Source organism: Octodon degus, unplaced genomic scaffold (assembly GCF_000260255.1).
Source record: "Octodon degus isolate 3935 unplaced genomic scaffold, OctDeg1.0 scaffold00147, whole genome shotgun sequence".
NCBI classification, from domain to species: domain Eukaryota; kingdom Metazoa; phylum Chordata; class Mammalia; order Rodentia; family Octodontidae; genus Octodon; species Octodon degus.
This window is the reverse complement of record NW_004524723.1, coordinates 1,394,789-1,420,389: the sequence shown is the minus strand read 5'-3', so window position 1 is coordinate 1,420,389 and position 25,601 is coordinate 1,394,789. Positions and strand designations below refer to the sequence as shown.

Sequence of the window (25,601 nt, the reverse complement as noted above, 5' to 3'; positions counted from 1 at the left end):
AGATGATGGTGGCTTGGCCCAGGATGGAGACGGCAGGAAGTCAGAGAACTGGGAGCTACTTTCTTGTAAGGATCCATTGGTCACTCAGTGTGATCTGTTGTACCCAGGGACAAACGATGGCAGGAATGAGGAAAAGACAGACAAGAAGACAAGAGCTGGGTCAGGTGTTGGCCTGTCTGCCTGGTTGGCGAGACGATCCCTGGCACCACAGTAGGGGTGTTTATTTATACCTTTGCAGAGTTAGTAACATGTGACACAAGGTTGCCTAGTGACTAATAGCTGACATTAACCAGTCAACATGCTAGCTCCCAACATTTTGTGTTCCAGGGGTACAGACACAATCTCAGCACAGCATGGTCTCCCAGCGATGACCTCATGCCCTGCCCAAGTCAGCCTCAGCCAACAAGGCAGACACCTGCTGCAAACCTCAGTCACCACCCTACCCTCCATTGTGGAGACACCTGGTTTCAGATGGTCCTCAGCCCAGAGCCTTCATTGTGGCCACCAGACTCCAGTCCAACAGGCCTCCTTCACATTGGACCCAAGCAGCAGCAGCTGGACAGTGCTTCTTCCCGCCCCATGGCTCTGGGCTCCTTAATGAACAGCAGCTGCCATACTCACTCCAGGGACCAGCTCTGCATGTGGGGATCTCACAGTAAGGGACTTTGAAACTAGTCTCAAAACAGTTCATTAAGTGGGGAAACAAGGCTACTCTCTTGCCCTATAGTTGCATAACTAAGGAAGCCATTCAAGTAGCTCCTCAGGCTATTATCTCTCATTTAAACTGTCTCTGCAACCTGTGGACACAAGTGTGAGCTGAACCAGAATGCAAGTCTCCTGGCTGGTTCCCAGAATGCCGAGAGCTCCTTGGAGTCAGACCCCCAATGCAGCCTGTCCCTACCTCCACACAGGCTTTGGCCTGAGTGCCGTCATGCAGGAAGAAGGAATGCTTCCAGGTGGAAATCTTCCAAATGCATCCTCCCCAATCACCTTGTCACCAGATTGTTCTAAGCAAAAACTTTCTCATAAATTATCTTTGCCTTTGGCTGTTCACACACAAAGGTCACATAGTTGTCTGCCTTTGATAGCACACACATAGCTGGGGAAATGGCTTCAGAGGTTCCCACAGCTGGAATTTCCAAAGGAATTCTGACCAAGAAAGGGGAGATGAGGTCATGATGAAGACAGGACGAGAGGCAGAAAAGACCCAGAGAGCTAGAGAAGGCATATTTTTTTATTAATTTTATTGAGAAACAAATAGCAATGAGACAGTTTCAAAACCAATTAGTAGGTCAGTTTCAATAATTAATACTTTGATATTGTTGTCTTTGTAGTGGTTATTCATATTACAAGATGCAGATATGATAGCCTGTCCAAACACTATTTAGTACAAATCTTTCTTCTCATTGAATTAAGAGAAAGTAGCTGTATATCTATCCTAACTATTTTATATATACAGATACAAAATGGTCCTTCATTTGTATCCCCTTTTTTTGTTTAGTTTTGTCAGAGATGGGTATTCCATAGCCATTTAAATATTGTAGGTGCGTGAATTCAGCAAAATAATCCCAGATAGTCCAGTAGTCCATAACAGTAGTGGGTTATCTATAGGACTGGCAATGTTAGAAGTTGTTGACCTGAGCCTTTTACAGCTCAGCATATTAATATGGCTTTACCTTTTATACTTCGTTTTTATACTTTTCTGCTAGATAGTTAAGACCAAGATAAAGCAAGACCTATATAACAAGAAATGTAACTTTTGTATCTGGCAAGGTCAGTCATATCTCCTCAGGATTTACCCTGAAACCCTGTACCGCAGTTTGTAGATCCTTTGTCAGTGTCAGCCATGTGGATGAGTCACGGCCATTGCTTGACCAGTTTGCTCTCTGCAAAAGCCTGAGAGAATGTTTTCTCTTCATGTGACTCTCCTTAGGCACACTCTACATCATTGATCACTTTCTTCTGTGGGCCCTATAGTATTCTTGATCAGTAAATTTGGGACACAATTGAGTTACAGGATGTTATAGTGCAGGTTCTCCTATGTCCTGAGTCCTCACTGACCTTGAAAGACTAGGGCCAAAATGTTGGAAACAACCAAGATACCCATCACCTGAGGAATGGATGAAAAAGATGTGGTATTTTTATACAATGGAGTACTACTACTCAGCTATAAAGAATGATAAGCTTGAAGCCTTTATATTTAAGTGGATGCCACTTGAAGATATACTCGTAAGTGAAACCAGACCTACATGTGTAAATATTGTATAGTCTCCCTAGTATAAGAACTAAAAAGAAGAAATAAAAAGAGAAAGGTATAACAGAATTAAAAGGAAAGTGAGAACTTAAGGATTAAACAACAAAGAGATGGCAAAGAGAAAAGCTAGGAAACATGACAGGGGCAAAGCCATACATTTATATGCACAAGATGGTTAAGGCCAATGATCCTGAGAATCTTCAGCAAGTTTTTGAAACTAGCAGTCAATTGGAAGGATTCTCACCCTGACTAACTATATATGCTGATACCTGTGAACTAAGCAACTGCACTGAAGATAGCAATGTGCAATACTAGGCTCATGCTTAGAATGCCTGTCATTCTGGTCTTCTAAATATGTACTGCTTGTCATGTCATACCAATTACTGCTATACTGTCTCTCAAGTAAATGTTTGTTTAAAACAAAAAAGGGTAATAAATGAAAATAAGAAACAAGAAAAAAGAAGTCATAGGACTGTCCTGCCACGATGCTGTATATGGTTAGATTTCTAAATTTCTGTGTAAAAAATATGTAATTGTTTATTCCTATTTTTAAAAATATTTTTAATTTTTAATTTTTTTCTTCACATTCTGTAGGGATTTAAAATTTAACATATCAACACTTGATGGAAAATACCTGTTCCATGCTATGTCTAAGATGTTTGATATACAGATAGATAGTGAAGTGAAGCTCAACTGCCTATGCTATAGGGTAATAATATCATTAAGCTTCTCTTCTGGAAAGTTAACAACTTAAATTTGCAGACCAAAAATTAGAGAAAAATAAGGTCTGCAAGGAGAAGGCATATTGATGTAGGACATCTTATTCCTAACTATCCTCCTCCCAACCCTAAGCTACATTTTCTTCCGTGATCCCTCCACCACTGCACTTAAGTGAACAGACAATGAAAATAACACACTCATGTCAAATCTTAGTTTCCAAATGACACTCATCACTGTTTGGTAAAATGGCTAATGCAGAGCCTAGCGCAGAAAAAATACCACATGAGCCTGGAACATCCTGTTATGCTATAAGAAAGTGCTCAAGCACTGCTGGTAGAGATGTGTCAGAAGACACCAATGCCTGCATGAATGGATTGACTAGCAAATTCAGAAAAAATAACAGAGTAGAAAATCATCAATGTTTGAAAACTAATAGGTATTAATCACAAAGAGAAAACAGTACCTCTACAGTGCGGGACTTGACAGACACCACCAAAACCAAGTGATCAAAGGTAACACTGCCAGCAAGGGGAGAAATCACAGTCCACCTTCTCATGGGATGTCCCCTAACACAGAGCGCCCTGCAGCAAGCTCGTCAGAACTGCATAGCCTGCAACTATGATGAAGAGACACTAAACAGCACTTGAGCAGCATCATTCTCCAAAAGGACAACCTTCTGTTCTTCAATGTCAAGTTCAAGAAACAAAACGGCTGGCAAACTGCCAGATTGAAGGAGGCTCACGGTATCTGACAAATATAATAGGTGGCCCAGGAACCGGAGGGGCAAAAGACACAAAGAAAACACGACTAACACAACTAACTGCGAGCATGAACTGCGGGCTGGAGAACAGTATTAGATCAATGCTAGATTTTCTGATCTTGAAAATCATACTGTGTGGGGCCAGGGAGATGGCTCAGTGGAATAAGCGCTTCCCTGGCAAGCTCAAGGACCTGAGTTCAATCCCCGGTTCCACCAAAAAAAAAAAAAAAAGAAAATCATACTGTGTTTCTGTAGGAGAATATCTTTGTCTTTACCAACAGACAATAAAGTATTTAAGAATAAAAAATGTATAAAAAAGTATAATATACAAATGTATGAGGAAAAGTCCCAAAAACACAGAAATGGGTACGTGAGGAACACACTTACCACTGAGAAAATTATTTATTCTCAAATAATTAAGAAAAAAATGTGTGCACATGTATATATTTGTACACATACTCTGCTTGGTGTATATGTAATACAGAGCATATTAGACACATACATGTATTTGAGGAATGAAGAGAAGGATAAGCTCAATGAGCAAGATAAAAACAATGGGTGAACTAACATAGAAAAGCATATGAGAATTTCTTGCAACTTTTCTGGAAGTCTGACACTCCATTAAAATAAAATTTATGAAAAAATTAATAGTAACAGTTGTATGGGGCTTACTATATCAGGTACAGGTCAAAAGCCTTACATATTTTAACTCAGTTGGAATTTGCAACAACTCTGCTGTGTTAAGGTGTTGAATGATCTGTCATCTACGTCAACCTCTTTGTTTCCCAGATGGGAAAATCAGGTGCACAGCAGCTAAGCTACTGGCTCAGGCTTCTCTACCTGGCAAGGTGGCAGAGCTAGGATTTGACCCCAGGTCAAGGTATCTGGCACCAAAATCTGTGCCATAGCCAGAACACTGTGTTGCCTCGTGATCTGTGCAGAAGTTGAGATTAGAACCTACGGACAGAAGCACACAGAGACGGATGAGCATGTGCACTCACACAGACAAACATGCGCACACACACTTGGGCTGCCCGGTATAGAATGGCTGCAGCCTGCAAATCAAAATGACCTTCAGTTCTGAAGGCAGAAGAGAGCCTTTCAGACAGGAAAAGGGCCTCAACAGACCCTTGAACCTAGAGGGCTTTCCTTGGCCTTCGGCTTGGGCTTATTTGTCTTCCCTCTTTCTTCCCCAGAGTTCCAAGTTTCTGTTTCTTTTTCCAACCCTCTCCTACTTACCCCTATGGTCATAAAGCCAGAAAAAAGGGGGGCTTTTTGCCTTTGGTGAACAATGCCTTGGGCTCTGGGGAAGTGCGGGCCCATGCAGTGGCCCGCAAGCCAAGCTGTGGGTGGAACGCTGGAGGCTGACAGCCATGAGGACTCCAGGACCGGCCCTGCAGCGCACATGTGAGAAGCACCAGGTGCACCGGCCTGGCAGCTGCTGTCATTTCAGGAATGGGCTTGGGGTGGCTGCAGGTGGCCTTACTCCTTGGTACTCTGTCAGAAAGTGCTGGGGACTCTGCTCCCCACCTGGCCTTATGGAGCAGGAACTGAGTCTCAAAGCCAAGGCAGTATCAGAGACGAAGCCTGGTGCACTGAGTTGGTCTGGTCTGGCAGAGAAACAGAGTGAGGGGAAGACACTGACGTCTGAATTCAGAAGTGGAGTGGACCCCGACACCACCCTCCCTGCTGAAGGACCTGTCACAAGGCGGCTGCAGCTCACACCCGCTTATCAGTGCTGGGGTGTGGAGAGGGTGTCTCGGACAGGAGATAGGGCCGGGACAGAGCTGTCCACACTGGCCCTGCTCTGCCTCCCTCATTCACACCTCCTCAGAGGCCCTCGGCCACTCACCCCTGCAGCCTCCAGCCCACGCTGCCACACTTCCCCTGCAAGCTGCCTTTTTCCAAGGAACGTACTTCTACAAATGCAAATGGCACACCAAGTGGAGGGAGCCCTTGGAGACTGTGTAGACTAGCCCTTCACTTAACAAGCAGGGAAACTGAGGAGCAAGGAGTTGCCACTTACCTAAAACCATGTCAAAGGACACTTAAGAGCTAGAGCCAGAAGACAGGCCCTGAGCCACACACAGAGCACATAAAGATCTGTGCCTCAGCCTGGAAACAAGGAGAGGCCCCAAAGGCCACAGTGATGGGAATGAGAGGCATGTACCCCTGAGGTGCATCAGTCCACTCAGATTTCAGCCTCATGCAGAGAGAGGGCATGCCATGTCAGGTTATCCTGGACTGTGTCAGGCTATCCTGGGCTCCACTTAACTGGGATAAGAACCTTGAGGCTGATGCTCTTTCATTTCTGCCCCAGGCCAGGTCTCCGTCACCTGTGTCTCTGTGGCATTGCAGGCAAAGGGTCCAAGCATCTCCTGGAAGCACCAGGGAGGGTGGGGCAGTGGGCACAGAGCACATCATGGGTAGTGACAGGGAACTAAAACATTGACTTACCTGGGTGTGGTGCCGCTCACCTGTAATGCCAGCATTCAAGAGGCTGAGGCAGGAGGATTGCAGGGAATTCAAGATCAGCCTGAACTGCATAGTGAAACTCTATTTCAAAAAGAAAAGAAAAGAAAAATGTCTTGCTTGCTGGTCTTAATAAGGAGCCAGCTGTGCCCCTGCCTCAGGGTGCGCAGGGGTGGAGGGTGTCAGCAAATCCAAAGCTTCTGCTTGTCACTGTTCCGACCTGCACAACCTCAGAGGACACTGCCAGTCATGGGGGTAAAGAAGGAAGAGAGCACATACATTTCAAGACTGGTTGAGGATGAAGCTCTGCTTGCTCTGCCCCAGGCAGAAACACACAAAATACCCACCTCACTCCCCATCACCACACTGCCACCTTCTGGCTTCTGTCTCCCCACCATTGTCCCCACCATGGCTGGCTGCCTGAGATGGAGCCCAGACTGCAGAACTGCTGAAGGGGTCCCAAGAAAACGCTGGGAACCCAGGCATGCTGACAGCCCCACTGAGCACTGTGCTGGGGGACACAGGCTGCTGCTGTGCATGGAATTCCCTCATACCTGCCACCACCACTAAGCGGCCATTGTCCCCCACCTCCTAGCCCCCCAACAGGGAAAAAGAACCATTAGGGTATGTTCAACTTTTCTGATTTTTAGTAACTCCAAAACATTTGATCACCCACAACTAGCAGAACCCCCCAGGGGTCCCAAAAGGAGCCAACTCTGTGACACGCCTCTCTCTAGGAAGAAAGCAGGGCATGGCAGGGTAAGATGAGCAAATGCATAAGTAACTTAATTACAAATTAAGAGAACTAAACTTCCTTCAGAGACTGAGGGTAAATGTTAGATTGGGAGCTGGAAAACTTTCTTACATCTCTGGAGCTGAAATGTCTTCATATGTGAAATGGAATGACTAGCACCTGTGCTGATGGTGCACCGGACACTCTGCTGGGAAAGTGCTCTGTAAAGTCCTGACATGGCTAAAAGGTTGCGGAGATATGTCCCATGGAGACTTAAGGTTTGGGAAGAGACGGAGCTGACTCCACCTCGTCCACAGCTCAATACCACCCTGAGGTCAGAATCTGTCCTCCACCCTCTTGGCACAGCACCCTCATGTCACTTAATTCCTGTCTCAGGACACACTGTAACTGGCTACCATTTACTAAGAGTGCACCAAGCTGCATTGTGGTGTCTGACAAATCCTCATAGATCGTGCAGGTCATTCTCAACCTGGACATGAGAGCTCAAGTCAGAGGCAGAAGCTGGCCAAGGCTAACCTAATGGAGAGTGAGAAAGCAGAAAGGCTGCATCCCTTATCTAGCAGAGCTCAGTGCTAGTCCACCTGTCCCACGCCATGCCCTGCCCATATCCCTGTCCGAGATACTCAAGAGGTGAACTGCCATGGAGACCATTTCTGTACTGCAAGTAATGTTATGTTGTCCTTCTTTTTAAAGAAACAAAATGAACTTAACTGAAATTATCAGAGCATATCACCACTAGAAACTTGTTAGGTGAGCGTGTGATGCACATTGGCAATAAAATCATTTTTTTTTTACCAAAGATATCTTCCTTGGCTCTGTCTCATTCAGTGTTTTTAACACATTGAAAGCCTGTTTATCCGATCTGCAGTCTCAAAGCTGAAAGGCATAGCTAACATGTCAGATGGCCAAATCAGAACTGTCAAGAATGTGAACTTGTTTGAAGATGGGTTGAAACTATAAGAGGAAATCTTAACAGTTGGGCATATGTAAAATCCCACATTTGTATTCTAAAACCTGACTGTGTACATGCATTATGGGAAATTGATCCGACAGCAAATCATGAGGGAAAAACCTGTGACAGCTGGAATGAGCTTCACATAAGCAATGGCACAGAGAAAAGAGTGAGTGTCCCCAACAGAGGCCAGTCCCCACCTCAGTCCAGCAGCACTGTCACCTGTCTTGAGTGCTTTGCCTCGCAGTGACTGCTGCATCACAAGGGCATGGAAAATGACAGAAAATGGTCTGGGACCCACAGGCACTTGAGTGATAAATGAGCCACCCCTATATCTTTGAGTTTTATTGCAAAAGGCAGGCACCAGCCTTTGATGGAGAGGAGTCCTCTCTAACCTAGAGTGGAGCTGGCCTGCTACTGATGGAGGAATGACATGAAAGACTGCTGCTTAATTTCATGAAGTCTTTTCTCATTGCTGAGACAAAATACTTGACGTCCAAAGTGAAAGGAGGAAAGGTTTATTTGGCTCATGGTTTGTAAAGGTTTCAATTCACAGTTGACTGGCTCCAAGGCAGGACGGCAAGGAAGAGGGGCCTGGCAGGGGAGAAACAGTCCGAGGTGGGCAGAAGGCAGAAAGTAGCAAAGCAGTAAGGAAGCGGCAGCTGCAGCAGTCTACCTCTCACTTTTATCCCAAGCTACACCCCCATTAAGTGGCGCCCCTCTACCACATATACACATACACCCAAGCTGCACCTTCCCATCATCCATTCCCCAAACTCTGCTTAGCCAGTCAATGGACTGATTTAGTAACCACACTCCCTAGATCCAGCTGCCTCTGAAAAGCCCCAGCTATGACTATATAAGGCTTTGGAGGGACAGCTAGACACAAGCCATATGGCTATTATTAAGAAATCTAGGTACCTAGGGCCCAAAGGGATGGGACAAAGTGTTTCTGGAGAGCTACTCAGGAGCTCAAAGACCCCTGTCTGACAGGGAAGACCCATCCAAGAACTGTGTTTTGGAAAAGGATGGAGGCAAAATAGAGAACATTCTGGTTTGAAACTCTGATCGTATACTAGAATCATCCATCAGCTTTCTTGTTTAAAAGTCTAGCCTCAGATCAGATCTATTGAATCAGTACCTCAAGAGTATGGTTGGAATCTGTATCCCCCAGGTACTCTTCTAGATTGAGACAAAATAAATGTAAATCTTGTTTAAAACCTGAACTTTAAAAATGTTTTATTAGTGCATGTTTGTAATAATGCTTACATTCACCCCAGGGACTAGGTGCGTGTACACAACACATCTTCATCGCTTTTCACACCCTAGCCCTCCTCTCCCTTCCCCTTCCCTCCATCCCCTGGTCTTCTTCTTTTATTTTGCTCTTTATTTATACTTGAGGTTTCTCATATAAGTGAAACTATGCAACATTTAAGCTTGTGCACCTGACTGACTTCATTTAAACCTCAAATGTTTAAGAGGTGTTTTGGAATACCTTAGCAAATTTTAACAGAAATTGCTTTTTACCAACAAATGACTTTTAAATGGCCAAGAAAAAAGACAAAAGCAAATGAACAAAAGAAAGAGAATATTGGGGTGAGGGTACCAGGGGGTGGTACAAGCTACTGGGCTACTTTAGTGTGAACCAAACATGAGGCCTACTGGATGGGAATAACCTCTGCTCCTCCTCCTGGGCCAACAGCCTGCAGCCTGGCATCAAAGATCTTAGTTCTTTTTTTAATTATTATTAATTTTATTGAGAAATAAATAGCAATGAGACAGTTTCCAAACCGATTTGTCGGACAGTTTCAATAATTAATACATTGCATATTGTTGTCTTCGTAGTGGTTATGCACAGTACAAGATGCAGACATGATATCCTGTCCAAACACTATTAGTACAAATCTTTCTTCTCATTGAATTAAGAGAAAGTAGCTGTATATCTTTCCTATTTTGTATATACAGATATAAAGTGGTCCTCCATTTATATCCCTTTTTTTGTTTAGTTTTGTCAGAGATGGGTATTCCATTGCCATTTAAATATGTCCTTTGTGGATTAAGAGCTGCCATTCTATCCTGAGGCACTGCCACAGCTAAGGCTGCATCTTCTGGTGTAACATTAGCGCACAGTGACCCCTACAGGTACACTGTGTACTTTGAGGCAGCCCAGCCTCCCATCCACACTGGCAAGTGCAGGACCTCAAGAGAAGATGGTCTACCACCACATCCCACTGCCCACAATTACATGGGGCCCACATCAGGGTGCAGTTCCTAGGTAGAAGTGATGGCCCATGCTTGTAGTCCCACTACACAGGAGGCCATAGCAGGAAGATCACAAGTTCAAGTTCCACTTGGGCAACTTAGTAAGTACTCATCTCAAAATGAAAAACAGAGTTGAAGATGAAAACTCAGTACACAGATCCCCAAGTACAATCCCCAGCATTAAAAAAGAAAGAAAGGGCAGTTCTTCCTGCTTGGCCCACTCCAATAGTCTGAGCGCTGGATCTCAAAGTGGGGTCTAAATAGTAAAAGAAGACTGGCCAGACAGATCAGACTAAAGCACCTGTTTAGACAGAGCACAGCGGCCGGGGTTAGATCCCTGGTATGCTATTCCAGCCCTGTCCCTGGGATGCTCTCAGACAGTGATTAAGACTGGGCGTGGGGCTGAGGAGATAGCTCAGTGGAATAAGTGCTTGTCTGGCAAGCACTAAGGCCCTGAGTTCGATCCCTGGTACCACCAAAAAAAAAAAAAATAAATAAAAGACTGGGCATGGTGGCTCTTAACTGTAATCCCAGCATCTGGGAGGCTGAAAACAGGAAAATCACTGAATCTACATAGTGAGACCAATGAAATTACCAAATACCAAAAGAAATTTAATTAAAATAGTAAAAGAACCACCAGATCCCTGATCAACAACCCCAGATGATGACACCGAGGAAAGCAGGCCAGCTGGAGGCCAGCCCTGACCAGCTCAACCAGCAGGACCTGGGTGGCAGGTATAGATGCACTTCAGGGCCATGCAGGAAGAGCACACAGCCAGGACAGGAGGGCTGAGCAGGCACAGAGGGTAGGTATCAGGGCAGAGAAAGGTGGGGGCTGCTGCTGATGGGGAGTCAGTGATCCACATGAGGAAAGGCCAGGGGACACGGAAACATGCAGCTCTCTTCCAGCACAGGCTGTAAGCTGTGCCTGGCTCTGCAGGATGCCCTTCCCTCCGGATCAGACTGCCTGTCCTGCTGGGCTCTAATCAAAGGCCTAAGGGAAGAATGCAAGTCTTCGGTTGCTCAAAGATTTCAGGGTGAAATATTAGCAGGTATCTAGAGGCTAACATATATATCTACCTAACCTCTGCCACCTATTTCAGGTCCACTCTTACTACAAGCAAATTTGATCAAACAGCTTCAAGCCAAAAACCAAAGAGTTTATCTCAAGGGGGAGAAACACTAGGGAGGAAGCGTTTACCACAGACAGCTTCCTACAGCACAGCCACCCAGGCTGGCAGCCTTCACTCTTGCCAGGACTAGATATAAAAGCACACAGGCAAGACCTGGACTCTGCCAGCCAGCCCTGCTGGTCTGCAGGGTACTGATGTTCTTCTCCATCAAAGGAACACGTTACTGCTGAGAGGCGCAGAGATCCACTGCCACTGATATCCACAATGGGGGGGATTAAGTAACCTGATCCAGGGGAAAATCCTAGGCGCCACACAATATTACAGAGAAAGTTCGCTTGAGGCAGACTAGTAATGAAAATGCTGAGCTATCTGGGCTGGCCAAATAGCTCAGCGGATTAAAGCACCTGCAAGAAGGCACAGGGGCCTGGGGTTTGATCCTGGGGCCTGCCGAGCCAACCCTGCGCCCGGGGCGCTCCGAGATGGCAATTAAGACTGGGCGTGGTAGCATGCACCTGTAATCCCAGCTCTTGGGAGGCTGTAAACAGGCGGATCACTACTGAGCCCAATCTAGTAGTGAAAGCCTGAACCCTATAGACCCTTCCCTAAAATACAGAAAAAAAAGATAAAAATTCTTTAAAAAAAATGTTCAGCTAATAAGTCAAACATCAATGTTACAGACCAACAAAATACTGCATACAAAAATAAGGCCTTTTTGCATTACAACCCTTTACAATCAATGGCCAGGTAGTATATTTCATAAGAAATAAAATCCTAAGACACTTTAACTTACACATCTCCACCACCCCGGAGGAGAGGCAGGAATAAGAAGGGCTCAGGTGGTCATGTGTGGTGCTGGCAGGCAGGGCAGGACATGGTAGCAGGGCCAGCACCAGGCTGGCTGCAGACATGCACAGCGAGTGCCTAGGACTCGTCCCTGGAGGTGCGCCTGTGGACTCCTGGAGAAAACTCAGGCAACACCACCACCTCCCCAGTGAAGAGAAAGAAACAGAGTTTGGTCACAGTGACATTCTCTCTATACCTATGAGAAGGACCAGCACAAGTTAATGGGGAACGGTGTGACAAAACAGACGGTTAATAATAAGACTATCATGTTCCACTTCCCAAGTTTCCCTTTTCGCTCAGAAAAGGAGCAAAGTAAATCACTATCTTCTCACCACTACCTTAAAGACTTGATATCTCCATGAAAGACTAACACAAAGACATCATAAATTTTCTTGTGGTACCACTTGGAAAGCTAACAGTGGCATGACAGATTTCAATGAGTCTGTCTCCCCAAGATGTCTTACTATCACTGTTACACTACCACATGAAAGAACTTGGGTAAACCCAACTCTAGAGATCTGCTTGAGAAAAACAGCTGCCCTAAAAAAAAAAAAAAAAAAAAAAAAAACCCCTAGGGGGGGCCTGGCCCTAGCTCAGTCCTTTAAGTGGCTGCTTCCACAAAGCTGTCAGCCTCAGGTTGCTGGAGTTCGAACCTCACAACTCTCCTCACAACTCTCCCGCTGGCCAAAAGTGCCCTGAAGGCATTCGAGGAAGAAAAAAAAAAAAGAAAGAAAGAAAAACAGCTGCCCTTTCCCCCAGGATGCTAACAGTTCTCGCAGCTCTGGGCCCAAGCTTCCCCTGCTCTGTGCCATGCAGGTGGACCCCAGGCACAGAGGGAGCAAGGACACAGACACTGGCCCCATATGATTATGAAGTCCCCCTGGAGCCAAGCAGGGACACTCACAAACCCTATAAAGCATCATCTTTGAACTTTCATACACTTGCTTTGGCTGTTTCTTTCTAAGAGCTAACAAACATTCCATGTCTGAAGACATTAAAGTTCCTTTAGTTCATGTAGCCAACAAAAAAAAAGACTCATCTTACAGACACCACAGAAGCAAGCAGCAGGTACTTGAGTCCACATCTGTCAGGGAAAGTTTGAACTTACTTTCTGCCTTGTTTTTCTTAGCCCCCACAATTTGCAAATAACTTACTTGGAAAACAGAACTCCACAGGCAAGATTCAGAGCTCTCTGAATCTCAATTTTCTCACAGGTAAAATGGGACTGACTGGTCACTACCACAGGGGGTCACTACAGGACAATACAAGTAAAGTACCGAGTTTAGTGTGGGAAAACACAGTGAGCAGAAAACACAGGTGTTGGGTGCTTCTGAAGGTTCATGAGAGAAGAAATACATAAATGAATTATACTGTATACTGTTCTTAGGCGGGCTAATGGAAGATTTCTAACAGCTAATCAGATCCTAGGGAAACAAAACATCCAATAGCAAGCTTCAAGAGGCTGAGCAAACAGATATACCGAAGACACTATGATTTGGAGGCATACAAACAAACAGCACCTTTCTTCACACTATTCATCGAGAGGGACCTAAAGGCAATGCCACTTTGGTGACACAGTACTCATGTCAATTTGATGCAAGATCAGCTCTCTGTCTGCAGACTGACTGCTTCCTTACTGAGCAGTCCCCAAACTAAAATAATAATAACACTGAAAAAATAATTGTAGGTCATTCACTGTTCAGAGGGAATTTTAGCCTCAAATTTAGGATTCCATCATTTCTTTAAAGCAAGCCATGAAAACGCATGAGCTTGCAGAGGTCATGCCTGCTTCCTTACAGCGGACCAGCATTTATCTTCTGAGGTAACTAGGATGGCTTTCTTGTCTGGGTTTCAGACTTTTCCTTAGCTGTGAGTTCTTCTAGTTTCTTTTCATAGCAACTCAGGAAGTAATCATCTGGTTCAATCCCTGTGTTCTTCAAGTTTTCCATGACTTTTTCCAGCCTGTGCAGTGAACAGGCTCCCTCAATCTTTCTTGTGTTCAGGTACAGAGTAAATTTCTGGAAATCCAGGAGCTTACAGGTGTCCACTGCGCAGATATTCCTGATATTGCTAGTTCTATCCAACTGAGGGAAAAATACCAGTCCTGACAACTTCTCAAGGTCCTGGAGGCTCACTTGGAATTCCGTCAGCTGAGGCTGAAAGCCAATGGCTTCATTGGGCACCACGAAGGCCCCCAGTGCCAGCGGTTCAGTAGACTCGGGGCTTCTGCGCGCCAGGATCACCTTATAAAGGTGTGAAGGGACTGCTACATTGTCCTCACCAATCACCTAAAAACAAAGCAGCCGTGTTAGCCATGCTGATTCATGCAAGTAGTTCCCAAACTTTCCTTCAAAAGATTTATTAGCTATATTTCTAGAAATGCTCTTATAAGCTACTTTACCATATCCCAATGAAATAAAATTCAGTTGCCAACGGTAATAACTAAAAATAAAGACAGAGAAAGTGAGTATCTAACAGGTCAATTTTGATCACATTTTTTAAAATAACACCACCCCAAAGAGCAAGAGTCACAGTCTCTGCTCTGTCTGTATGACAAAGGACAAAGGGTTGCCATGAGTCAGTCCTGGTTTTAACGGACAAGAAAAGTTGTCATTTTCTTTTCATCTCATAATCAGAATCTGTTTCTCTAAACATTGAAAGGTCAAAACTGCTAGCTTGGGTACTCCCCGCTCTAGAAATGAAAACATGGCCTTGGTTTATAAAACTCACTAGGGATCTAAACAAACAGCTTTGAGAGGAGTCAAGACACCACAGCAACACTATCTCTGGTATCACCTGGACTGTGGCTCATTTTTTAAAATTAAGTAAATGCTAATGCTTTTGCTCAGAGTTTTGCATACTTTTAGGCTATCAAACACAGAACTTCTGAACATGTTGTCAAGCTGAACACTCTGGAAAGGTATTCCCACAATCAAGAAGCCACAGCCAGGGTGAGGCTGTGAAAATGACTAACTGCCTATAGAGGTTGCCTGGATTAATGATATAATATTATTATGAAACCTTTTCAAATTCCTTTTAGTAGACAGCTAAAAGGCTTCAAGTCCTTATCTGTTGTCTAAAAAAGAAAAACTGAACCATTTACTTAATGGTCCCCAGTAAAATGACATAGCCCAACTAAACTATGCACATGGCACCTCTGCCCTTCCCAGATCTCTCCCCAGTAAGAGCAGTTTTCCTTTCCTGGTCATATAGTCCTGCAAGCTGCAGGATTCCCTGTTGGGAATCCAAAGGAGGCAATGAAATGAGAACTACAAAGCAGATTCTTTCTGCTCTCTTCAAACTCCCACCTACGTGGCATGGAGCCTGGGAACTCCATGGCCATCTGCTGTCTGTCTCAAGACAGCTTCTGCCCTGACCACTGCAGGGCCAAAGGAAAGACCCACCCACAGGAAGGGTTTCTCCAACCAACTCTCTCTAAACTGACTGCTTTCATGCAGGAGGAGATTTATGAAACTAGACAAACTATAGGCACAAAATACTCATTCTAAAAGTCCTGCATGCAGCTAGGAACATAGCATACTTATCAAGCAAACATACACTGAAGGTGAGCCATATGGAAGTGTACAAGCGGCCCACAGATCATCCACAGAAGCTAAGCCAACAGTGAAACTCAGAGGCCCTGGCCCTGGTCCTGTTGGAAATGCACAAAGGAGTGTAATCTGCCGGTTCTTGAGACTCTACCATCTAGAGGGAGCCAATACCCACAGCTTCTTGTAGGCAGACTACAGCTAAACATCAAGGCACAGCCCAGATAACAGCACTCCAGAGGCTCCGGGAAGGTGGGCACCAGAATGTAGACTACAAAGAGTCACACCTCACAAGATGGGGAGGCTGGACTGGGTTTCAAGGGCTCTAGGTGCCAACTGGGGACCCAACAGTTAAGCAAACTCTTGGCGCCACCTTGTGGGCATTCCTCAGCACCAAAACAGCTCACATAGTAAAAGCCTTCCTTCCACACCATTCACTTCCTCATGGACTCCTTGTACTGCAATTTTCCAGTGTAATTAACTGGTCATGCCCATTTGCTGCCAACAAGGGCTCCTAATTAAGATAATTAAATTCCAGGAAAAAATAAAAAGCTTGACATTTTAAGTTCCATAGCTTTACTGCACCGAAATGAACTATTTTAGGTTTGTTTGCCTTTAATGATGAGAAGTGAATCCAGGTCCTTGGCCATGCTAAGCACATGCTGTACTGCAGAGCTTTACACCCAGCCCGTGGCTACCTTGAAGAAACTTCACTGACACTGAAATTTCTACTAGGACTGCAAGATGCAGTCCTTTCAGACATGACCTTCTTAGGATGATTCAAAAAGTAAAATATTATCACTAAAAATAAGTAGAAAAAAACCTGAGCTACCATCTCTTTTATGATTCAGTCAGCTTTATTTTCAGCAAACATCTTTAAAATGTCTAAAGCAGGAATCATCCCTACTTGGAAATACAAACCAGTTTCTTTTTTGAATTGAAGATTTAAAACAGAATTCAACCTTAACATATTTTAGGGCTATCTTCTTGGCAGAAAACTCAAGTTACATAATAATTTTTTCCACTTTGGAGAAAACAAAAGACTTCCAGAAAATGTTCCTGGTCACTCACAGGCACTGAAGTCAAAGAGTGCAGTGGGCTAAAAGCTCAGAGACCTCACTGGTATCAGGCTGAAGTCTGGACCACCCACATCTTGTTTATTTATTCAGGAATCCTGAAGCAGCCTACTTGCAGAACTGATAGGACACAATGATAGGTCAGCTAAAAAAAGACTTCAAAATCTGCAAGACCAAGGTAAAGAGGTATTTTTGTGGTAAATGTCATTCAAAAAGCAGGATGCCAACTGAAAAGGGAGGTTTTAGAGCAGGACAATGGAGAAACATGGCATCAAGGAAGATTAAAACAGTGAAAGGTCTCTTTTCAGAAAGAGAAATCAAATTAGGCACAAATAATGCCCGAACGAATGCTTTCTCGGGCTTAACCTAAACAAATCTTTAGTATCAACAGATCAGCAACAACCCTTTCACATGAGATTTAGGAACAAAAACACCTCAGAACGAATCTTTGCTGCTGGGGGATTACCTCAAAGCACCAAACTCTTCTCAAGACTAACAAAAATGGGAAATCCCCTGGGATGACGAGAAAATACAATCTATGTAACAGCTCTAAGCTGCCACTCATCTGTGATCCGAAGTCAGTTTTCTCATATGCTGGCCTGAGCTTGTTTTCTTCCATCCAAGAGACATAAATAATAATAACTTACTTCTGTCCCCACAATCAGAAGAGGATGGCAAGAAGCAATACCCAGGCTAAGCGCATCATTTTCAGCATCACATATATATGGTTACTGTCCCTTCAAATAACTATTAAGCAGCATCTTGAGAAAAAAAAATAAGTTCCTACTAGAATCAGACAGATATATCTGGTGACATTCCCCTAGCAAGACAGAAAAAGAAATCCCAAAAACAATACTGCTGGGCACACCAAGAGAGCAAGCCCTCTCACAGCTGTGCCAACCAAGTGAGAGAAAACCTTGGGAGTTCGGTAAATCAGGAATCTGTATTTGAGAAGACAGAAGAGAACAAGAGGGACCCATCAGGTGGAGAAAAGTCACAAAGAAGTGTTGTCACCCTAGTGTCATCTACAGCCCCAGCAGGTGCTAGTGACGCCGCTCAAACACTGGAAGCCACACAAGTACCATCTTCTCAGACTCTTGATGTAAAATAGCTTAAGGCCAACAGGTAATAAACGATGGTGTGGGTGGAGAGCAGGTACAAGTAGTATTTGCTAGCATGCAGAAACTGCAGTTTCTACCTAGCAGTGGGCTGCCCCCTGCTAGGTAGGGTAGGGGTCAGGAAATAACCGGTAACTTATTTTATAATTAAGGCAGAAGCAGAAATAAGTTTTTCCTAAATATAAAACAGGAGACTTAAAAAAAAAAAAAAAGTACTTCTTTGTATCCATCACATTATGCCTGAAGACTCCTGGGGGCAAGTTTTCAATTTCCTCCCCCTCTAAAGGCAGGTGGTAAGCGGCTAGAGAAGGAAGGTAAGACTAAGTACTTGGAACACCTCCACCACCACCACCACCACCACCACCACCACCACCACCACCACCACCGTGTTGTAAGATCTGCAGTTCACTTTCTCGTCAGGTCATTTCTAATGTTCATGCCACAATCTTCAGGTATGTTTCACTTGTTTGGAATCAATCTCTTCTTGAAATAGGCACATCAGAGAAAGCACACAGATGACCTCAGTTACAATAAAGGGATGAGTCTGATTAGAGCTGTCAGACGACTCGCTTCGGATAAAGTCACTGCTCCTCCTCTTCCCTCAGGCTCACATTCACTCAAGTCCTACGATGCTGAGATCCTCTCCCACATATTCTAGGAGACATTTGTGCCTGGCTGGAAGGAATCCTCCTCATGGCCCATTTTCTGCTGTTTCTGCATGCTAGCAAATATTACGTGTACCTGCTCTCCACCCACACCATCATTTATTACCTGTTGGCCTTAAGCTTTTTTACATCACGATCACAGGAGTCTTTTTATCGTAGACTCTTGAGAACCTCACAGAGCAATGCTATGAATGACTGGTGACTCTCTTCAAAGGCGGCAACAGCAAGGCCCACGTCTGGATCTCCCCCTTGACAAATGCTAGCTGCATCACTCGGATTTGACCCCTACGATGCTGTTTCCTTGTCTAAGAAAGGTTGTAGGGGCCTGACTGAGACAGCATATACACAGCTCCTTACATACTGCCTGGTGTCTGTGGCCTCAACGCCAGTTTACTGGGCCGGCCAAATAGCTCAGCAGATTAAAGCACCTGCAAGCAGGTGCAGGAGTCGGGGGTTCGATCCTCGGGGCTGCTGTGCCAGCCCTGCCCCCGGGGCCTGCTGAGACAGCAATTGAGACTGGGCATGGTGGCACGCACCTGTAATCCCAGCTCTTGGGAGGCTGTAAACAGGCTGATCACTACGTGTCTGATCTAGTAGTGAGACCCTGAACACCCTATAAATCTTTTCCTAAAATTAAAAAAAAAAAAAAATGTCAGTTCAAGTACTTCCCTTCATCTGAAGGATGAACATAAATATGATTCACTGCCTGGATAGAAAACTGAACAAATACCCATTTTCACTGGGTATGTTCTCCTAAAGTAAGGTTTAGAGTATAGCTGTAAACATGCAGTAAACAGGAAATGGCTATGCAATAAAACAAAACCCTTTCCAAGCATAATTGCAAGGCATTCCCTTGGAGACAGGAATTCATGATTCAAACTATTTGTTCCTTGAGAGGAACAAACTGATCTCTAGGGCTGTGCAATGCTATTACGGCTCTCAGCATCAGGAAAGGACATAATTTTATCTGCATGTCTTATAATGAACTACCTACTTTTAAAAGGCCCTGCTCGCTAGAGAACAGTCTGAATTTTTAGTCGGCCACTCAAAGTGTCTGTCACCAGGCAATGACCTTTCCTTCTGCTTTTGTTTCCTCCCCATGTGAATGCTCTAACTCAGTTTCTCAGCATGTACGCTCTCTCTTCCCATTTCTTCTCCTTGTCTAGGCTTCCCTTTTCCTTAGCAAAATTCTTGGCAAATTCAAATGGAGAAAGGAACAGCTCCTGGGAGATAGGAGGGGTCCCGATGGGCTGCCCTCCTCGGCAAATTCTCCCAAGTTTATAAATGTGTGCTCTGCATGAAGAGCACAGCAATCTCTTTACCGTACACTTTTTAACCTCCCATGTGAGTACACATACATGTAAAATCTGGGCCTATTTAAAAATTTAAAATAGCAAGAATTTCAAGATAATTTTGCCAATTATGTACTAACAGACCACATCGTTTTGCTTCTAACAAATACGCTACAGATTTTTTGGTTTAAACTTCTTTAACCTAAAAAAATAATGACAAATCTAACAAAAGCTGTATTTTTTTATTTTAAAGAGAATAAAATATTTTAAAAACAACACAAATGATAATCTCAAAACAAGATGACAGGAAATTAACAACGGTTGTTATATTGCATATTGTTATCCTCAAAGCAGTTCTTCAGATTACTAGATACAGGCATATAATATTGATCAAACAAAATGAAGCTTTAACTGTGCCTTTCAATAAACCAATAGAAATCAACAGTACAATTATTTTAGCTATAAAAGCTATATTATCATAGAAAACTTCGTTAGTGAAAAAAGTCACTCTGATGTGCTTCTGAGAAAGATAAATGCTTCGACTCTCCAGGGATATGAATTACAGCCAGCACATACAAGCACAACAGAGCTGTCCACCTTCTTCATGACCAGCGTCTGGAAACCCTCATCTTTTTCAAAGAAACACAGGAACGCAGAAGATGGGGAGGAAAGACCTTCCTGACGGGGACCACTGAAGGCAGGAGAATGCATGCATGCCAGGTTCCTCGGGGCTCTCTCTCTTTTAAAAAGCTAAAAATAAATGTTGTGACCACACATAAGCTAAACAGCAGAACAAACACTCTGGAGTCAATTTGCTGTCTAGATACTCATTTCCAAATATCAACTGCCACTAAGAGGGACCCAGAGCTCCTTAGAGAAATGGCTGATGCTGGAGTTGGGCCAAGCGGAGCCTGAAACATAGCTTTAGGCCAGAAAGTAGGAAATGCTAAAAAAAAAACCCTGATGAGGCAAAACAACACAGAGGACAACTTGAAGGGAATCCCAGGGACCAAATCATGGCAATCTGAGCATCAAGATGAATAATCACAACAAACTGATTAACACTGAATAAAATCAAGAATCCACGCAGCTATACTGATAACAAATTAGACGGAAAAGACCTAAGATTGGTAGGAGAAATTAGAATTAGAAAAATCATTCTTTGTCAAATACTATAGCAACAACTACTTCAGACAAGAATTATCAACAGACGCTCAAACTGCTGGGTAAGAGCAGACCATGGCCTCAAAGTATTCCCACACATTGCTTATGAATTTCAAGGGGGAAAATGGTGAAGAAATTGGGCAGACACCACCAGTCATGGTGGTACACGCCTATAACCCTAGCACTTAGCAGGAGGATTGCCACAGCCACTCATTATGAAGCCAGCCTGGGCTATATGAGGAGTTCAAGGTCAGCCTGGGATACACAGCAAGACCCTGTCTGAAAAATAAAAAAGAAATTTGGCAGACAACACCTTAACCAAAGATGGACCAACACACATACCTCCTCCTCCTGTGACACACAAGACCACTGGTGATGTTCTGCCAGAAACATCATCCGTCATGAGAAGAACACTAACAATCCAACCTGAAGGTCGTACTATAGAACAGCCCACCTGCCTTCAAGAAAATGGTCAGATTAAAGAGATACAGACACATGACAAGGGATCAATGAACAATCCTGGACTGGATGCCAGATGAAGAAAAATCTGCACAAAGGACATTTTGGGGGCAACTGGTAAAATTCAAATATAGACATATTAACTATTACTATTGCATACAGAATTTCATGAATCTGATAATTATTCTACTGTTGTGTGAAATAATAAAATGAGAGGAACAGGACAAGATACCTGCAACCAACTCTCATATGATCCAGAATAAAAAATGGTTATATACATATCTATGTCGGGAAGGGGAGCATAAGTATGGCAAAAGGTTTACAACAACTAAATCTAGATGAAAGAAAAAGCCTTTATTTTGTTCTTGCCACATTTCTATAAAAATGGAGTTATTTTTCACATCACTTATGGAAGATATTAGCTTGTTTTGCAAATAATGAATGAATACAATTAAAGCGGGTTTCCAGGTCAGGAGGCTGCCTGGCACGGAGCTGAACATGCACATGGAAGGGCTGAGAAGGACAAAAGGGCACATCAGTAGGCTGGCAACGGCCACATATTTCTGGAAGATGAAAGATGAATATGATGACACCGTTAAGGTTAAAAAAAAAAAAAAAAGTAAAGAGGGAGCCAAAGCTCAGATGCCTTACACTCCTCAATCAATGTCCATGAGTTAAGGGTGTCAGAACCGAGAAGTGTGACTTAAAAATCCATTGCAGAATACGGTGCAACAGAAGCAACAGCCTTGGCGTGGCCCTCAAGATGATGCTAGAAAGACAACTCACAGTATACGCAACCTGCCCTCAAGAGCTTGCCACACACGTAAACTCTTAAGCCCCATTAACAAGTTTTAGGGCATTTTCAGAAAATGAAGGACTTGAATTTTACCATCTACTGACTTTCAGAAAAAAATGTTTAAGGATGTACTCCACCACCACAAGAAAAAAAGAAAAACGAAGAGGAGTTTAAGATAAGGCAGATCAAAATAAGCCAGGGCTTCGGCAGCTACAGCATTGCCGTACCAGCCCAAGTGGTGCCGGCACCCCCTCTAGACCACCATGCAGTCAGCCGGCCCCTGCTCCACAGTGACCCTACGCGACTGTAGTGGTTGCTATATTGTGTCACCTTGGGAAGTAAAAGGCTTAGCTGGATGGCTCCTCAGTTCCACACCCTAGTACTATAGATGCTGGTGTAACATTTTCAGTGGAGCTAGGATTACAAACTCAAGCACCAAGAAGGGCTAGACTGAATATATGAATGGGCTGGGTGAGCACTAAGTTGAACTGAGGATTGTATACTCAATCTAAAAAGGCTGATAATATCAGTGGCAGCGGCACCTGCCTGTAATCCCAGCATTCTGGAAGCAGAAGCAGGAGATCACAGCCTCAACTATAGAGTGAGCTCAAGGCCAGCCTGAACTACATAGCAAGACTGCCTCACACAAAAGACAGATACTCTTGTCTAACAAACTGATGCTTACGAGAACACATGCCACGTGTAAGCAATCCATCTGATGTTTTTAAGAGAACAAAATCTAGAGTCGTGTGAGAGCAATCTCCCAGTTATTAAACTAACAATCAATTCAAAATAACATGTTGTACAACTTGAACGAAATAGTACTTCTATGACTGGATGCTATATGGGTGGCCTCAGTTTGCATACTACTACAGATAACGTTCAGGAAAAACTGTAGTTGCCAAACATATATGTTATAAACCTTTTTTTTTTTTTTTACAGAAAATCAAAAAATCAATGTTTAATACAACTTTAACTATCAACAACTGAAGGGAAGGAAACTGCTTTTTGTTTTTCTGTTTCTGCTTCGGCCTCTATATCTTCTGCTCCTTGCTCTTTGGAGAAAACATTGCGTTGCAAGGCTGCCGTCTTTTTGTACGAGGACAAAGGTCAAGACCTTCCTTTATGTAACCTCTCTCCATACAAGTCTGGGTGGAAGGAAAACCAACTTCCCAGAAATTCTCTGGTGTGTTGGGTGGAATATATCGAAATTGGTGTCTTGAGCAGGAAGCCAGTTTCTTTTCTCTTTCTTCTGCTGGCATATCTGCATAATAAATTTCACATTCCTTACACGTATGCCCAAGCAATTTTCTTCTCTCTTCTTTTTTCCAAACCACCTCAATATGAGGAAAATTCCGTAGGCTAGTCTCTCTCTCATTATCTTTAAAATATGGCTCTACAAACGCTTTCTGCTTGACTTTATCTTGTTTATCATTATGTACAATTGGTTCCCTTATGGCAGCAGATAATTCCTTCAATTCATTTACCACCTGAGGGAAACTCTCTGCCAAACAAGATTTGTATTCTTCCTGTGTTGTCCGATCAAACATATCTTCCAAGGTATCATTCATCTTTCTTTCTCTATTTGGACTTCTTTCTCCTTTTTGCTCTTGTTTCTTCACCTTTAAAAGCCAAGTTTCACTGACCAATGTACAGTCCATGTCTACTGTCTCTCCTCCTACTCTTGACTGTCATCCTTTGTGTCTATTACAGTAAGATCCATTTTATACTGAGAAAGGTCTGCTCCTGGATCTACACTCCACTGGATATTTTCAAAGGATGCATCTTGGTTGTTACTAGGCTTAGTTTTGGCAATTCTGCAAGGTTTAACTGAAGAACTGATGTGGGCTCACATCCTCCACGGACTGACCTGGTTTTTACTTTTGTTTGCTCATTAGAACCACCACCTCTCATCTCATCAAAAAGATTCTCTGTCTCCAAAGTTCCATGTGGATGTGGAGAGATTTTGAAGATGGAATTTTCTTCTTTTATAGGTGACGCTGTCTGGTTGTGTGGAGGGGATCTGCACAAAGACTGGTGGGCACACTCCTGCAAACAGTGCTCCTCTGGGGAGTCTGGGCACCGGGCAGTTCCCATTCAAGGCCTTGTGGCTTGAGAAAAAGCTCTTTGGAATGGGCTTAAAAGCTTCGTAAAGAGTCACTTGCTTGATTCTGTGTTTGGAAGCCTCATTTCCTTGGCTTTTCTCTTGACGCTGAATAGCTGAAAACTGATTAGACAGATCCAGAGGTCTGTCCATGATGTGGTCCCCATTCATGGCAAGGTGACTATCCATTGAAAAAGGAAAAGAATTTTCTTTATCAAAGGAGGCTTGGGGGCAGCCTACTTCATGTTCACTTTCTTCCTCAGTTTTCTTCCTTTTGGATGTTCTGCCTCCCAGAGATTTCAGGAACACTATATGTTTATCAGTAACAGTGCCTTTAGTGCGATCAGTAATATCTTATTCATTTATGGATTCACTTATATTTTTAAGAATCTGCTTGCTAGAAGAAGACTGGCTAGTGGCCTTGTTCACTTCGGATCCAAGGCTACGGTGTGTGAAAAGGGCACTATCTTTAGATTTTGATCTAGCTTTCTCTGACCTAGAAACAGAAGTGCTGCTGAAAGGGGTTGTTTTGGGATTGTTTTGTTTCCCAGTGTCTAAAAGAGAAGGGGACAAACTTATATTGAAACCTAAACTACTTTTCACATTAGATGTAGGTACAAACACAGGAGATGAAAACACAGGAGATGACACCCGAGTGGGTCAATTCTTCTTGAGATGGAGTCTCTGAAGTAGATTCTAAAAATCTTAAACTATCGTTAGTATTTCTCATGGATTCCTCAAAAGGATGTTTCTTGTGATCTCCTTCCAGAGAGTGGTACAGCTCAACACCAACAGGGCTTATGGAACTTTGCGATTCACTTTCCTCTTCAACACCAAGTCCAAGTGTTTCAGCAACTAAATTAAAAGATGACTTATCAGTGGGACAACTGCTTATTCCACATATTTCATTTGTACACACAGAATGCTCCAATTTAGTATTTGTTTTTTCCACATATCGAACATGGAGATTCTCCTTTCTTTGTAGTCGGTTAATGCCAGAAAATGAAAAGGTTGTTATTGGTGAATCTGGAATAACATTTTCCTCACATTCAAGCTCAGCTGCTTGATGCTGTTGCCCATTCTCAATTTTCTGCTGCAGTTGATCAGAAAGCTTTTTATTTTCTTTTTTTTTTTTTAATTGTTTTTTTTTTTATTTATTCAGGCCCCAGCGCTTGCCAGGCAAGCACTTATTCTACTAAGCCATATCCCTCCTCTGGGTGGCACAGGAG

The 25,601-nt window shown here is 43.6% G+C and overlaps 1 protein-coding gene and 1 pseudogene across 1 annotated transcript in view; both read right to left on the bottom strand.

Moving 5' to 3' along the window:
- Positions 1-12,898: 12,898 nt before the first annotated feature.
- Exog (exo/endonuclease G) overlaps positions 12,899-25,601 on the bottom strand; it is a 38,775-nt gene continuing 26,072 nt past the window's right edge. Inside the window, exon 6 of the mRNA XM_004642151.2 lies at positions 12,899-14,438. Coding sequence (XP_004642208.1) covers positions 13,977-14,438 — 462 coding nt within the window. The 3' untranslated portion in view covers positions 12,899-13,976. The remainder of the gene's footprint in view (positions 14,439-25,601) is intronic.
- The window catches only part of LOC111812863, a 3,176-nt pseudogene continuing 787 nt past the window's right edge, over positions 23,213-25,601 (bottom strand).